The sequence below is a fragment of the Alosa alosa genome, chromosome 22 (assembly GCF_017589495.1).
Source record: "Alosa alosa isolate M-15738 ecotype Scorff River chromosome 22, AALO_Geno_1.1, whole genome shotgun sequence".
Taxonomy (NCBI): Eukaryota; Metazoa; Chordata; class Actinopteri; order Clupeiformes; family Clupeidae; genus Alosa; species Alosa alosa.
Genome location: NC_063210.1, coordinates 15714335 through 15729334, shown reverse-complemented (window position 1 = coordinate 15729334; position 15000 = coordinate 15714335). Strand labels below are relative to the sequence as shown.

The window sequence follows — 15000 nt, the reverse complement described above, 5'->3', positions numbered from 1 at the left end:
CAGCTTCAAGACAATGTAACATTGCAGGCCATGATGCCAAGTCATTGATGTTTATAGGTTTGGAAATTGACAATCGGTTTCTGTCTGGACTGTAAAATATATCAACACATTTGAATTGACTGATTTGAGTAGCACTTTATTGCCATTGGTTAATAATGTAGGTGTGTATATGGTTGTGGGCATTTAAGATTTGTACACAACACCTGACCACACTAAAAAAGGCACTAAAAAACGCAAGAAAAAAATACAATCATACAAAGTGTGGCCCTATCTTTTCTGTTATCCTGTTAAGCACAGAATACTTTTTGTTCAGGCTTATTTTATGCTGAATTGAGTTGAAGGTCTTTGCTGAAACTTTTAAAGACATCTGTGTGTGTGTGTTTGTGTTATTGTGCACACAGAATATGCTGAGTGTGTGGTCTTGTGTATGGTGTCCATGTGTGTGTAATTGCATGCATTATGTACTGTGTGTAATTGTGGCATATGCATTATGCATACTGAAGCTTGTGTGTTTGGAGATGTGATTGTGGAGATGTGATTGTGTGACTGCATTCATATGTGTGAGTGTGACGCCTTGACTGTGTGTATACATGCAAAAGGGTATATGTGTTTATATGTGTGAATGTACACACATATACCCTTTTGCTGTGTGTGTGTGTGTGTGTGTGTGTGTGTGTGTGTGTGTGTGTGTGTGTGTGTGTGTGTGTGTGTGTGTGTGTGTGCATACCCACCTCCTTCGTTGCCCTCAACAATAGAGTAGATGATTGTCTGGTTGACGGCTGCAGCCAGAATGACCCCAACAACCTTCCCGATGGGGGCGTTCTCACTCACAGGAGGGAACCTAAGAGGGACAAAAAGAACAAGGCCAGAATGTCAAGCCAAAAATAAAATGTTAGCATGCCGCCTTAAAAATGACAGTGTCCTGCTCGTCTATATAAATGGTGTTGACACCATTTATTTTCATTTAGCACAACCACTTTGTTATGAAGGGTATTTTTTGGGTTTGAAGGGGCCAACTCCAAATCAAAAGGACACCTTTTCGAACTTGATATTACAGTGCTGCAGAGTACGGTGCAGAGGATGAGATTCAGTAACAGTGAGTCAAAACATATTCATATTTTGCTTGTAAATATGCTAGCACAAGAAAGCATATATTCATTTTTTGAAAGTATAGATGCTAGTTCTATGTGGATAAAAGCACAGCATGTCCAAATACCAAGTATCAGTGCAATTATCCACAGATAATTTGCATGGTAGATATACACTATTTTACTTTATGGCACAATTCCACAGTAAACAGCCCCGTTAAGAGACCTTGGCAGGGAGAGGCCTCAGCACCATGTGTAGGGGACAGGACAATGTGGGCAAGGATTGGCACAGCCTTCCTTCTACCTTCAGATGCTGTTCACACACTCACACACACACACACACACACACAGACACACACACACACACACACACACACACACACACACACACACACACACACACACACACACATGCTTCCAGTTGAAAGCATGAATCCCACTCAGCGTCATGCAAGGTGACGAAGGATAATATTGTGCAGTATAGGAGCTTGTCCAGCCTGCAGTAGTCACACAAAGTCATGGGTTTGATTCCTGGCTGCCACCCCCGTGTCCTTGAGTAAGGCTCTTAAACTCCAAATTGCTCCAGGGAGACTGGCCCCTGCAATTGGCAATCGGTCCCTTTGGATAAAAGCATCAGCTAAATACTTAAGTCAGTCAGCTAAATGCATAAGTAAGTACTGCATTGCTTTTGCATAAAGATCACTCCAAGAAGCCCTTTCCCTTCAGTGTGAGACGAATGTCTCATCCTACCCTTTATGACTAGAATTGATTAGATGAGCTGTTCAGGCAACACTGAGCTGTGGGTATATATTGTAGAACACAGAGTGGTAAGACGTAGAGCACCAAGCTAATACCCTGAGATGCTCAAGTCCTGATTTCACCCTCATTGAGAAGGCCAGCACCATTTTGTCTAAACACTCTTCACACACAACACAACCCAGAGAGTCGACGGGAACTGCTGGCAGAAGACCCAGGGCAAGGCTGCCAAATGGCAATTCGTTGTGCTCTTTTTTTTTCACGTTTGGCACCAATGTCGAACATCAATAAGAGGGGGTTGCGGGGATGATTTCATTAGGAGAAATTACGAAAAAAGTCAGTCACTTAATTTAGAGTCTCTGGTTACCCCCTTTTTGTATCGACTAAAGGCTTGCACAGGCCTGTAATTAAAATGATGGGAGAACTGATGGCTGTCAATAATTGGCCTCGGAGTACAAGGCGGAGAGTAAAGCCTCATTATTGCTCAGTGTGAAAAATGGATACAAATACGGACAAATCCATTCTCTGCCATTACTTCGTCCACTCTTTTGGCCGTTCACTTAAATCTTACAAATATGGACAAAACTGAAAAACGTAAGAAACAAATGTTTCCATTTATGCATGAAAAGGGAGCAGGAACTAGGCAACAGCAACAATTTGATGCCCTGAATGCCAGCGATATTGCACAAATGTGAGATAACTCTCTCAACGTCTACGTTTTCAAGGCAGAGGCACGGATTCTGTGGTAAACAACATTACAAAAGCCACTGACAAGGTAGGAAGGGGGAGTGTTAGGGAGAGTTCCAAGGACCACAAGTGTCACCCCAATTTTCTATGACATTGGGTGACATATTGAGTGATGGGTGATGCATTGGTTATGAATGATCACTTCTTTAGCATATATGGGTGTGTGTGTTCCTGTGTGTGTGTGTGTGTGTGTGTGTGTGTGTTCCTGTGTGTGTGTGTGTGTGTGTGTGTGTGTGTGTGTGTGTGTGTGTGTGTGTGTGTGTGTGTGTGTGTGTGTGTGTGTGTGTGTGTGTGTGTGTGTGTGTGTGTGCTGTGTGTGTGTGTGTGTGTGTGTGTGTGCCTCATGACGGGCTTGTTGATGGAATATCAAGGTTTGCTGGGGAGGAGAATGAGGAAACATGGTTTTGTTGTGGCTGAGCAGGGAGGTGGGGAGGTGGCACAATAGCATAGTGGCGAGGATAAAAAAAAGAAATCAAGGGCGTGCACAGAAAAAAAAAAAAATCCAATTCTGAGTTGACGCAAGAAAGGTCAAAAAGTCCTATTCGCTGGATGCTACACACCTCAGGAGAAAGAAATCACGACACTTCACTTCACTGAGAAGACAGATGAGTCACACATGCATTGATATGTTGATATTGTTTCTTATCACCACATGGTGCCGCCACCACAACCAATCACAGCCATAGTGATATCTGCTACCAAACGCCACTCTCACTTGTGCCAGATTGATTAAGTACTCAATATAAAATCATTCATAATCAGCATAGTGAGTCCTTTATACTGTTACATAGACAATACTGCACCTACAATTTGGATTAGTGTGTGTGTGTGTGTGTGTGTGTGTGTGTGTGTGTGTGTGTGTGTGTGTGTGTGTGTGTGTGTGTGTGTGTGTGTGTGTATGTGTGTGTGTGTGTGTGTGCGTGTGTGTGTGCATGTATGTGTGTGTGTGTGTGTGTGTGTGTGTTGAAATGTCACTCTCATGTGTGCTGGAATGAGTATCAGGGCGGTGGACTCACTTCAGCTTTTGGCTCTGCAAGATGAGGTGGTGAAAAATGGTAAGGCTGGGATGGGTCTTTCTTTTGTTCAATTAGTGGTAATCTGCCCTGCTAGCAAGCACACACACACACACTAAATGCCCCCTCAAAAAAACTTCCCCGATCTCAAGGCTGGCACAAGTTGATGAACAGACCCCTGCGTGCGCACACACACACATACACACACACACACACACACACACACACACACACACACACACACACACAGTGTGTCTCCTGTACAACTCGTGCCGCGTGCCGTGAGCATTGGGCGTCTAATGAGGTCCGTTGAGCCCTGAGCTCGGCGCCATCATCCGCTTCCTCGGTTTCAGGACCACGGCCAGCTCCACATCCCGCTCCACGGCAACATTAATCCCAGGCTCAGGGAGCAAGAGAGAGAAAGAGAGGAGGGATGGAAAGAGAGAGAGAGAGAGAGAGAGATGGAGAGAGAGAAAGAGATGGAAAAGGAGGCCTAGGACTGTCTCATCATCAGGGTGCTCGTAACGGGGAGAGTAATCCTAAACGATCAGACTCCTGCAGTAACCTTTCAGTAACTCTAAACTTAAGACATGTCATGCAAACAACAGCAACAGCAACAAGAACAACAATAAAAAGAAAAACAAACAAAACTAAGCACGATGGCTGACAATTGACACTATTCCTTTGCAACCTTGAGACTTGCGTCATGAATAGACCATGGCCGAGACAGGACCTTATTCCTTTCCTTCACAACACAAAACAAACTGCATGTGAGTGGCTCAGGAGAAGACTTTGTGTTCTCAATCTTGCTGAAGAGACTACCATGCAAAAAATATAACTAAATAAAATATGACTGAATAAACAAGCCTGTGAACAAAGGACCTCCTTCCTGGAAACAGTTCAGAGATATTTCAGAGGGAAATGTGGCGGTTTGGAAGGATGGTGAAAGGAAACAAGCCTACAGCTCAACAAAAATGTATTTTGCATAAAGTACACCACATTTGAAAGAGCAGCATCCCAGACTAACAAAACAACTTGGGTATCATCACACTCAACCTCTGTGTGAGTAGCATTGTCAAAAATATCTTTTTTTTTTTTTTTTTCTGAGATAATTTCAGACACTGGGCCAAGCAAATGCCGGGACAAACACCACCATACCTGTGAACTAAATAATCAACTAAACATGTGCCAGCAGGAGAAAACAGGAGAAAGCCAACAACGACAATAACAACAACAACAAATATAAAGACGAATCCTCGGGAGGTGGAGCTCGGCACGGCTTGAAATCCTCCTCTTTTAATGAACCAAACCAGGAAGCAGGCCAAAGCTTTTCTCCCTAGCAGATTGTGCCTTCCCGGCACCATCTACGCCTACAAAACAATATTATACCCCCCGGAGCGGAGTGTATCTTCATACTGTATAATATATATTTCAGGCACACTGTCATTGCCGCCGCTGCTGCTGCTGTTAAACCCTATGGTAGGGTGTTTGTGTCGAGCTCGAGGAGACAAGTAAGTACATGCTGGGCTTGGGCCAGTAGAGAGCAGACACAGTTACCTACAGGGAGGCGGTGCAAGCGGATTTCTCCAGTAAACGAGGATGCGGTGTGAACGATGCTGCTGTAGCACAGCTGTCAGACGCCGACTCGGGAGAGGGGGGGGTAAGGTCGAAAGCCAGCTGGCACTGGCGTGAGTTTTGATGAAATGTCAGAGCTGCCCTTTCAGGTGGCCTGCTTAATTACGGCAAAATCGCGGTGCTAATTCACCGCGACCAAAAACCTAATGAGGCCTCGGGTTCCGTCCGCGGCACATTAACATGGTAATCCTGTGATTCCGGAGGGAGTGGAGATATCTTGGCAAAAGGAAATTAATTTTGAAATTGTATTTGCATTTGATGTCCGGCGTGTGTGTGTCTGTGTGTGTGTACGTGGTTGTGCGTGTGTGTCTGTGTGTCTGTGTCTGTGCAAACGCACATGTGTGCTTATTCCTCCTGTGTTCAATGTCACAGTAGGTACTGTGGTTCACACACACACAGAGGGCCACTGATATTTTTCTCTAAGAACCTTCACACAGACTGTTTGCTTCTTCCTCTACGCTTCTCCCCCCCCCCCACCGCCACCCCCACCCCTAGACAGCGCTAAAAGCCTTTTGGATGCTTTAAAGGTTTTGCTTGCGGATTAGGAGCTGACCTTTTCAAACTGTTTGGGATCACTACCGCTGGCAACCAGGTACCACACTGAGTGTGTCCTCCGCAAACAAGAGAGAAAGGTCAACCAGTGTGCTCCTGAACTCGAGAGGTGGGGAAGGGGAGGTGGGCGCTCTCTAATGGACACACACACACACACACACACACGGCACGCAACCCCGCCCCCCACAAGCGCACACACACACACACACATACACACACACAAACAGGCATACATAAGCAAACACACACACATGTACCCCTCCACAAGCCCACACACTCACAGGCACACACACACACAAACACACGCACCTCCCCACAAGCACACACATTCACAGACGCCCACACACACCGGCATACATAATGTGACGCCCACCTGGGTGCAAACCACGGCCCCTATGGGTCTAGTGCAGTCAGTGCACGGACAGTGCTAGGCCTGGGTGTCCTAGGCAGCCTAAGTGCCTTATTAGTTTCACCTGCACTTAGGGATTGGGCTATAAAAGGGGCTTCTCTCTCTCTTTCAATTGGGCACTCTTTCCTTTCATATAGGCACTATTTGACTTCTTCCCTTCACGGACACGCTCTCTATCATTCTTCATCTCACGCTATTTTAATGATAATTTTCTTCCTTTTGCAGCTAACATCCTGATACTGATCTACTAGACGCTCACCACATCCATACACGCATCTACATTGCACCAACAACATACCCTAGACACATATTATTGACCTGATTTGATTGCCCTTCTTTAAATAAATTATTATTCTTTACAACTGTTTCTTGTCCCTCATTATGTGATGGTGTGAACGAGCCCACGCCGTTACAATAAGAAAACACACACACACACCCAAGCAGACGGCAATACGAAAGCAGCATCGCTTACACACACACAACAAAAAACACACACACATTTCTCCCTCTGCAGGAATGCATTAATGATAGTGTGTCATGCATTATGTATGCATCGGAGAGGGATATGGAGGTGCGGTTGCGACTCGGAGAGCGGATCTAACAAACACGGATTCAATTTTCCTGGGCATTAGGGGCCGTGATAAAGTGATTTCAACACCCCTTTTTCAGAGTGAGTGGATTGGGTAATCGGCTTCCTCCTTCTCTCTCTCCCAGATGTGAGCAAGACACTGATAGACATGCCTGCCCGGACAGGGGACAAAACCAGAAGACGCATGTGTAGCAGATCAGATAATAAGCCTTACCAGCAGCCAACTAGCAAAGTAGCAAGGTTTTTTATTTACAATAAACAGCTACTGTAAATGCATTATTTTTTATAAACCAACAAAGGCATCATTTCACTAGAAATTGGTCCTGTAAGCCAGTGCTTACAGAAGTAGTTGAATCAACCACTGAATTATGATGCAGGACTAAACAAAACAAGACTTCACTCAGGTGTGTCGCAATATGATAACAGCATAATAAGGTACAGTAGGGGGAACGAGCTCTGCAACAATGACATGCCAGAGAGACACTCCAGCAGAACACTTGAAAGGAGATCACAAAACAGTCCTTCCACCTTGAGACTGAGGATCTTGTCTGCTCCCCCTTGCTGTCACTTTCTCTCTCTCTCTCTCTCTGATGTTTTTTTTCTTCATTTTTCTTTTTCTCTTGCTCTCCAATCAATCTCAGGGGGGGTGCTTAAAACCAGATTAGCAAGATATGAGCGCTACATTATTTAAGGAGCCATACATATTTCACGGAGAAACCGCGCCGCGAGGCAACAAAGCAGGCAAGGCAGCCCCCGATAAGCAAGCGGGACTTGATTGAGACGTCAGGAGACGACAAGGGAAAGCCACGTAAGGGTGACTAGAAGCTGGGAAGCATTGGGGATATGGGGGATTGGGTCTGGATTGGGATTCATCAGACCTCGGCCCGGGAGCTTAATCGTTTGTCTAGGGTGGGGATGTGAGAGAGAGCGAGAGAGAGAGAAAAGAAAGAGAAATAGAATGAGAGAGAGAGAGAGAGAGAGATGCAATCACCATTGCTCTCATCTGGAGTCAGTGCATCGAGCCCCACAAATGGTCGAATGGTTTGTCAGCAAAAATAACAGATAGTGGCCCGGATACGGCGCAGGTCTGGGCCACATCTGGCACAGCTCCGCTCCACACCGAGAGCTGCTTTCTGGAGCTGCGTCTGCGGGCCCCCACGGGGGTACGGCTCCATGGCTGATTGGTTGACTGAGTCCAGACTAATTAGGGGACGTTGAGATGCGCGTACCTCCACAATCCCCCGCTGACCTCTGCGCTACTGAGCACCATCGTTTCCTGCCAGGAAAACCGCTTCTCATCAAGATCACGGGAGGCACTACAAGTAAGTGAGTAACCTCAGATCTTTTGGCATGCAGGGCAGACAACATCCCATCAACAATAAGTGTTTTTTTTTTTTTTTTTTTTTTACTTCATATGGCCTGACATCATTCATTGGCAGCAGTAACCTTGAAAGCACTTATTATATTCCGGAGGAAGTCTTTTCAGGAGGAAGTGATTTCTTTTTAGGGCCTTTGAAGGGCGGTTTTTTTATAACATTTGAAGCGCCAGCGATTCATTTTAAAATAAGCATTTTCAGGGCCAGAATTGTGAAATTAAACAGCTTGTTTATTAAAAAAAAAAAAACTTCTCTAGTCCAAGTTCTGAGCCGGGGAATGGTTGGCAGAATTGTGAAAATTAAACAGCTTGAGCACAACCAAATACAGCATACTGTGAAGAATCACGTTTCTGTTAAATTAGACATTAGAGGTGGTGTGCTCACTTTTACAAATCCAACACTCTGGGGATGGTAACAACAGCACAGGGTAATGTCATGGAGACCATGCTGGATGACAATCTTGGACTCATTTCTAAGTTCTTAAAGTGGATCATTCACTCTATGGTATGTGAAACCAGTGTAGCCTATCTACTTCTAGAGAATGCTTGAACCTTTATCTAATCATGAAACACACACAAGTGTCTCTCAACATGATTCAAACAACACATTTCCCTGTCAAGTGTTACGTTTTGTCCACCTGTTTCGTAAACAACGGCCTGTTGACCTTTCACATCTGCCTGACACTTTCATATCTCCCCTCAGTCGAGCTTTCATCACCGAGGCGGTGGTGCTCGACTGTTACTCTCTTCTGCTGAGGTGTGGTGGTGCAGACGAGGAAGGGGAGCCATGTTTGTTGAAGTCTTTAATAAACAATGATATGCAAATAGACTATTTGTTTTGTTTTCCTGACCGCGTGCTGTGGACCCAGCAACTGCTGGGGGCTGACAAATATTAATCCAGCAGGTGGCTCTACATAAGTGACTCCCCCTCCCCAACACACACACACACACACACACACACACACACACACACCACACACACAGGGGAGGGTGTCCCAGTTCCCTAATTACAACGCACAGTATGTGTGCGTGAGAGAGACAATGAATGAATGTGTGTGTGTGTGTGTGTGTGTGTGTGTGTGTGTGTGTGTGTGTTGAGTGTGTGTGTGTGTGTGTGTGTGTGTGTGTGTGTGTGTGTGTGTGTGTGTACTGTGTGTGTGTGTGTGTGTGTGTATGAGTACCTCCATGCGAGGCAACAGGAGAGTGTGTGAACCCCTCCTGTAGGGAGGCTAATTAAGCCTGGATACTGGGGAGGCCCTAAAGCGTGACGGATGGCATTTACATCACGTGTCCAGCTCACGCTACACAAACCTAAAGAGTGACACTCCAGGGACAGAATAACTCAAGGGCCTCGGGGACACGATGGACCCAGGGAAGCATGGGTGACTCCCTCCTCCAGGGGTGGGTTTCGAGTGTACTTTCTCCGATGTATTGTGATGTACTTTTGAGGGGTTGGGTGCTGCTACATACAGCCTGGCATAATAATGTGGCATCTAATCGCTGCCCTTGCAAAGACCCATACACTGGATGCTTAGGTAAGTAGCATCTCTCAAGAGAGAGTGGTGTGTACATGCTTGTGTGTGTGTGTGTGTGTTTTAAGTAAAACAGAGAGTACATTAGAGAGCGAAAGGTTGTGTGATTAAGATACATAAATAAATATGTTTACAGGGTCATTATTTCAGTGCTTCCAGTAGGACCAGAAGGACAGTACAGTGTTGACCTCCAAATAAGACCAGCGAGGTCAGAGTGGAAGTATCTCTCTCTCTCTCTCTCTCTCACACAAACACACACACACACACACACACACACACACACACACACACACACACACACACACACACACACACACACACACACACACACACACACACACACACCCCTATAAAAATCAACCAGAAAATCAAGCTGCAACTAGGGGTCCTTTAGGGCTACCCGTTGTGTAATCATCACCCTTGATCTGTCACCATTTCGGCCAACTCTCAAATCATCCCATTATTACTTGTATGAGAAACTTCTTAGAAGCTGAACGTACCGTTTCAACAGAGGACCTTGGCTGACAATCATGGCATTATTGTGTAACTACAACTTATATAAATGTGCTTAAGCAAAAGATAATTTAATTTCTTGACAGTTATTTGTATTCTCAAAGATTCCCATGGAACCAATTGAGGGGAAGAAAGAGAAGGGACAGAAATTGCAGAGCAACAATAAATATGATGTTTGTCTCCACAGGTCCAACATTGACACACAGCTCCCAGAACACAAAACGAAATTAAAATTACTGATAAAACTTCCAAGACTTCAAGTCGACAGGAACACAAACAAAAACACCTTCAAAGCCACAACACCTTCTAGACAAACAAAAAATGTGACATGCTGGAAAAGGTTGCAGTTTTGCCTGCACTATCTTGTCTCGAAAAATCAGCTTGTCATGTTTACTGATGTAGCGAAGAGATGAGCGTGGAAATGGAAGAGGGGAGCGGAGCATAAACATCGATGGCAGTCAAATGGCTAGTGTGATTGCTGTGACCGCCAACGTGTTCCACAGAGTTTGGGGTGGGGGACTGGGGTTCTGAGATTTAGTGAGATTTGGGAGCTCTCTACCAAATCAGCTCGGACGGAAACTGCAAAGGACAGCATTTTGTGTCGCAATGGGTTATAGTCTGGGGGTATTCATTTTCTGGGGTATTGAATGAATTGGATGGATGGATGAAAACACGGACTGGGGAAAGAAAGAAGGAAAGAATGAATGAATGAATGAATGAATATAGATGAATGAATGGATGATGGATGAAAAATGAATACAATGACTGAAACTGAAAGAAAATGAAAGAATGAGAAGGAAAATGAATGAATGAATACATACATTACTAACTAACTGAATGCCTGACTGATCGACTGAATGAATGAATGAATGAATGAATGAATGAATGAATGAATACATACATTACTGATGAACTGAATGCCTGACTGATTGACTGACTGGGTGAATGAGTGTCGTTCAAACGTTATATGATTCTCATCCAACCACTGTGTTTATCGTCCACTTGGATGGTGTGATGACAGCCGTTCTACATTCTGCATTGGCCATGCTCATCCACACCCTGGCTGAGTGTGGGTCTGACTCTCAACTGCCCCTGTGACCACTTTACAAAGGAGTCCGTCAGCCCAATCTCATCTGTATTACTGCTCTCCTCTGGATCCGCAGAAACTTTTATCGCCCTCATTAACGCGCTTATCGCTCATCTCTGAAGCCCTATCTGTTCGCCCGTAACACAAAATGTCTGTGCTTTGAACAGCCCATCAAGTGTGTTGCTTATCTAAGGGTTTATTTTTTGGCTTTGTTTTGTTTTGTTTTGTTATTCGGCAAGGGAAGACGACCTTTTCCATGGCAACCCCCGACTCTTTTGTTCCTGGTGCCGTGCATCTGTCCACAGAACATTGAGAATAGTGGAGATAGAGCAAGCAGAGAGAAGCGGCCTTCAAACAGAAAGTTTGGATGCTGCCCTTTCCAAATCATGCGAGCTACGGCTGCATTTGGATAAACTTTCTTGCCTTTTTGGATTGTCCTTATTGCTTGGTTCTTAACCGAGTGCAATGACCCAAGAACAGGTGGCAGCCAAAATAAACTCTGTTTTCGGTCAATTTTCCTTTGGCATAGTGTACACCTGATAGTTTTATTTGCAGCCAACCACGGTGATGTTTCAAAGTCACGAGGGCAGTTTCTAGCTCATTCAGTCTGTGAAGAGGAACTGCAGCGACTTGCTCCGTCTTGTTCGTGTGAGGTTTTAATGACATGCCAACATGGTGGTGATCTGCAGCTCTGCTGGACAGATGGAGATCATTTCTGACCAACATGCATTGTGTTAAAGTCCAACCTGCATCCTGTTAAGCCAGACGTACGCAAGTACTATATAAATCTGAACAAGCATATTCTACAGCTCTTGGTACACAAAGGAGAAAATCCTTTTTCGAAACGACGCTGCTTTCAATAAGACATGGTCTATTCAAAGACGAAGTGAGTGTCACTGCTGATCTGTTTTCACTTAGCCCGTCAGAAATAAATAGCTTTGAAAAACCTCAGGCTATCATTACGAGTCTGAGCTGATGTGGATCTATGATCTATGATGGCACTTTCAAAAACTACTGTTGTTATTGTCATTCTAGCATCTTTGCGATCACACAAAGCAACCTTGCTAATGACAATACCCCCCCCACCCCCCCCCCCGAGCACCTCTCACCATGCGTACAGATACCTCTCCATTTCACCGATGTCGGCCCATCCTCGATACAGGGCTCCGTTTCAAAACAATACCAATACCATTTTTCCTCCATTAACGTTGAGTTTCTGGCTGCCGCCGGTATGCGGCACAGAGATAAGCAACTTCTGAAGTGTTACTTTAAGCCTCTCTCAGGGCCCTCTATTTGAAGTGCCAACAAAAATACAAGAGCCAAAGAAGTGGACTGTTTTTTTAACCACACCTTATCGGGCACTTGCCTGCTGAGGATCCCAGTTGTTCACAGCACAACTCAAACCAAAATGATCAACGATAAACACAATAAAAATAAATAAATGCCTTCCTCCTTTGCTTTCAATTAATGCCACTTTGAGAGTCAGCGCTGGTGAAACAGGGTGTATTCAGACTTAGCTGTTCGAAATAAATTGATTACCCTCAGTGTCGAATATATTAAAAGAGTAATTTAATAAAAGTGACGGAATGGATTCAGTGCGTGAGAGAGCGCTGCCCTTTGAGAAAAAAACAATATTGTGCTGTACAGTGCATTTGTGACTGCTCATGAAGTTGCTCCCAGCCATAATACATATTCATGAGCATTTAATAAAAAGAAACGGTAAGAGCCTTGGCTGACAGTTTCACATAACCAAGTGAAAATACTGTACTGTATATTCATTCAAATCTTTGCCGATTTCACCGAACGCTTTTAAACCTTGACACCAGCTTCTACAAATTAAAAAATCCTCCACGAAAAAAAAAGAGTGTATACTTCTAAAACTACACCGCACTGGTGTCAACCGTGATATATAAAAACAAGTGGAAAAAATAAACATAAACATACACAGTTTCTCACTGTTTTACACTAAAAAAAACATCATGCCTCCACCTCAGACTTCAACCACATATCCAAGTGAACAACCCACTTGGATGTCTCTTCAAGCAGCATGTTGTTGGGGTTTTACAATATCATCTTTTGACCCACTGGCTTAAGAGGTGAGGGAGGTTGTTTCTTTACCTGTACTCCTCCTGGGTGAAGATTGGTATCACCGAGGGCTGGAGGACAGTGATTTCCACCAGGGTCTTATTGAACTTCGCTGGCTCCCCTCCGTCATAAGCAATAACCACCAGCTATTCACAGAGAAAAGAGAGAGAGGGAGGGAGGGAGGGAGGAGAGAGAGAGAGAGAGAGAGAGAGAGAGAGGAGAGAGAGAGAGAGAGAGAGAAATCAATAGGATGACTGCATCGGGCACAGATGTGAAGAGGCCATTCAGAGAGTGAAAGGGGGAACAAACATACAACCAAGCATGCCGGATGTTTGGATTGAACCACACAAACACACACACACACCACATGCAGCCACCACCACACACAAATAAAAGCCATGCGCCCACCTACACTCATACAAATACACAGACACACGGAAATGTTCAGGCCAAAGCATTATGGGTCCTTGCTGTGCTTTGCTTTGTTCCTGCATGAGTAATCAAAACATGGTGCCAGAGAGAGTATTGATCCTTGCTTTGAGGGAGCCAACAAGACACCACATAAACACACACACACACACACACACACACACACACACACACACACAACCTTTGAGAATGTGTATGTGTGTGTGTGTGTGTGTGCCCAGTTGTGTGTGTGTGTGTGTGTGTGTGTGTGTGTGTGTGTGTGTGTGTGTGTGTGTGTGTGTGTGTGTGCATGCGTGCGCGTGTCTCTGTATGTACATAGACCTGTGAAAAGGTTTTGGGCCCCTTTAGTGGTTTATCAAAACATTTGTCTTAGCCAGTTATTTTGTAAACCTGCCGGTATTACTTAGTCAAGGGTAAATATCTACATTATGAAAACAGTGAAGTATTCCAGACAGACATGTATAAAGCCCATCAGCACAGCACTGGCAGAAACCATCAAGAGACAGATCAGGAGTAAAGGCTTTCTCAGTCTGTGGATCTACGCAAGAAGGGTTTGGCACATACTTGCGCAGCAAAATGAGTGCCATGCCATGTCATGACACATCATCCATGTAGCTTGTGTATACTATGAGATGGGGCTGAACATATCCTCTCATAGCACTACTTACAACAAGTCTTGCTGATCCTAGCACTTACCACCTGTCTTGAACTGACACTCAACTGTTTAAAAACAGCACTCACTAATGCACTTATTCTTACTGTTCTCTACCGTTTTTAAATTGTCCTAAAATTGTTGAGAGAATTGGGCCCGAGCTGTGGCGCAACTGGTTGGGGCACCTGCACCGTACGCCAGCGACCCAGGTTCGATTCCTGCCCCGTGGTCCTTTCCAGATCCCACCCCGACTCTCTCTCCCACTCACTTCCTGTCTCCACTGTCCTATCAAATTAAAGGCATAAAAAGCCCCAAAATGTTCACCCTAGGGTCCTTTGCACCATGACCCCGAGCCCTTCCCTTGGTCGAACCCTGGTCGAGTAGCGCTGTCAGAAACTAATTACTACTAACTAACTAACTAATAACGACGTTACTTCCGTGATTTGGGAAAAGCCCGTGAAAGTCCTGGCAGGAAGCGATTACATCAACGTTTTTTGGTATATCCAGTTATTAATATTTTTTTTCCGAAGTGTTTACA

General features: G+C 44.8%; 1 protein-coding gene across 1 annotated transcript in view; it reads right to left on the bottom strand.

Annotated features, from left to right (window-relative positions):
• Positions 1–15000, bottom strand: part of pcdh15b (protocadherin-related 15b) — a 215784-nt gene that overhangs the window by 44831 nt on the left and 155953 nt on the right. The window contains exons 24-25 of the mRNA XM_048233553.1: positions 13415–13527; positions 732–841 (exon numbers count right to left, since the gene is read on the bottom strand). Coding sequence (XP_048089510.1) covers positions 732–841; positions 13415–13527 — 223 coding nt within the window. The remainder of the gene's footprint in view (positions 1–731; positions 842–13414; positions 13528–15000) is intronic.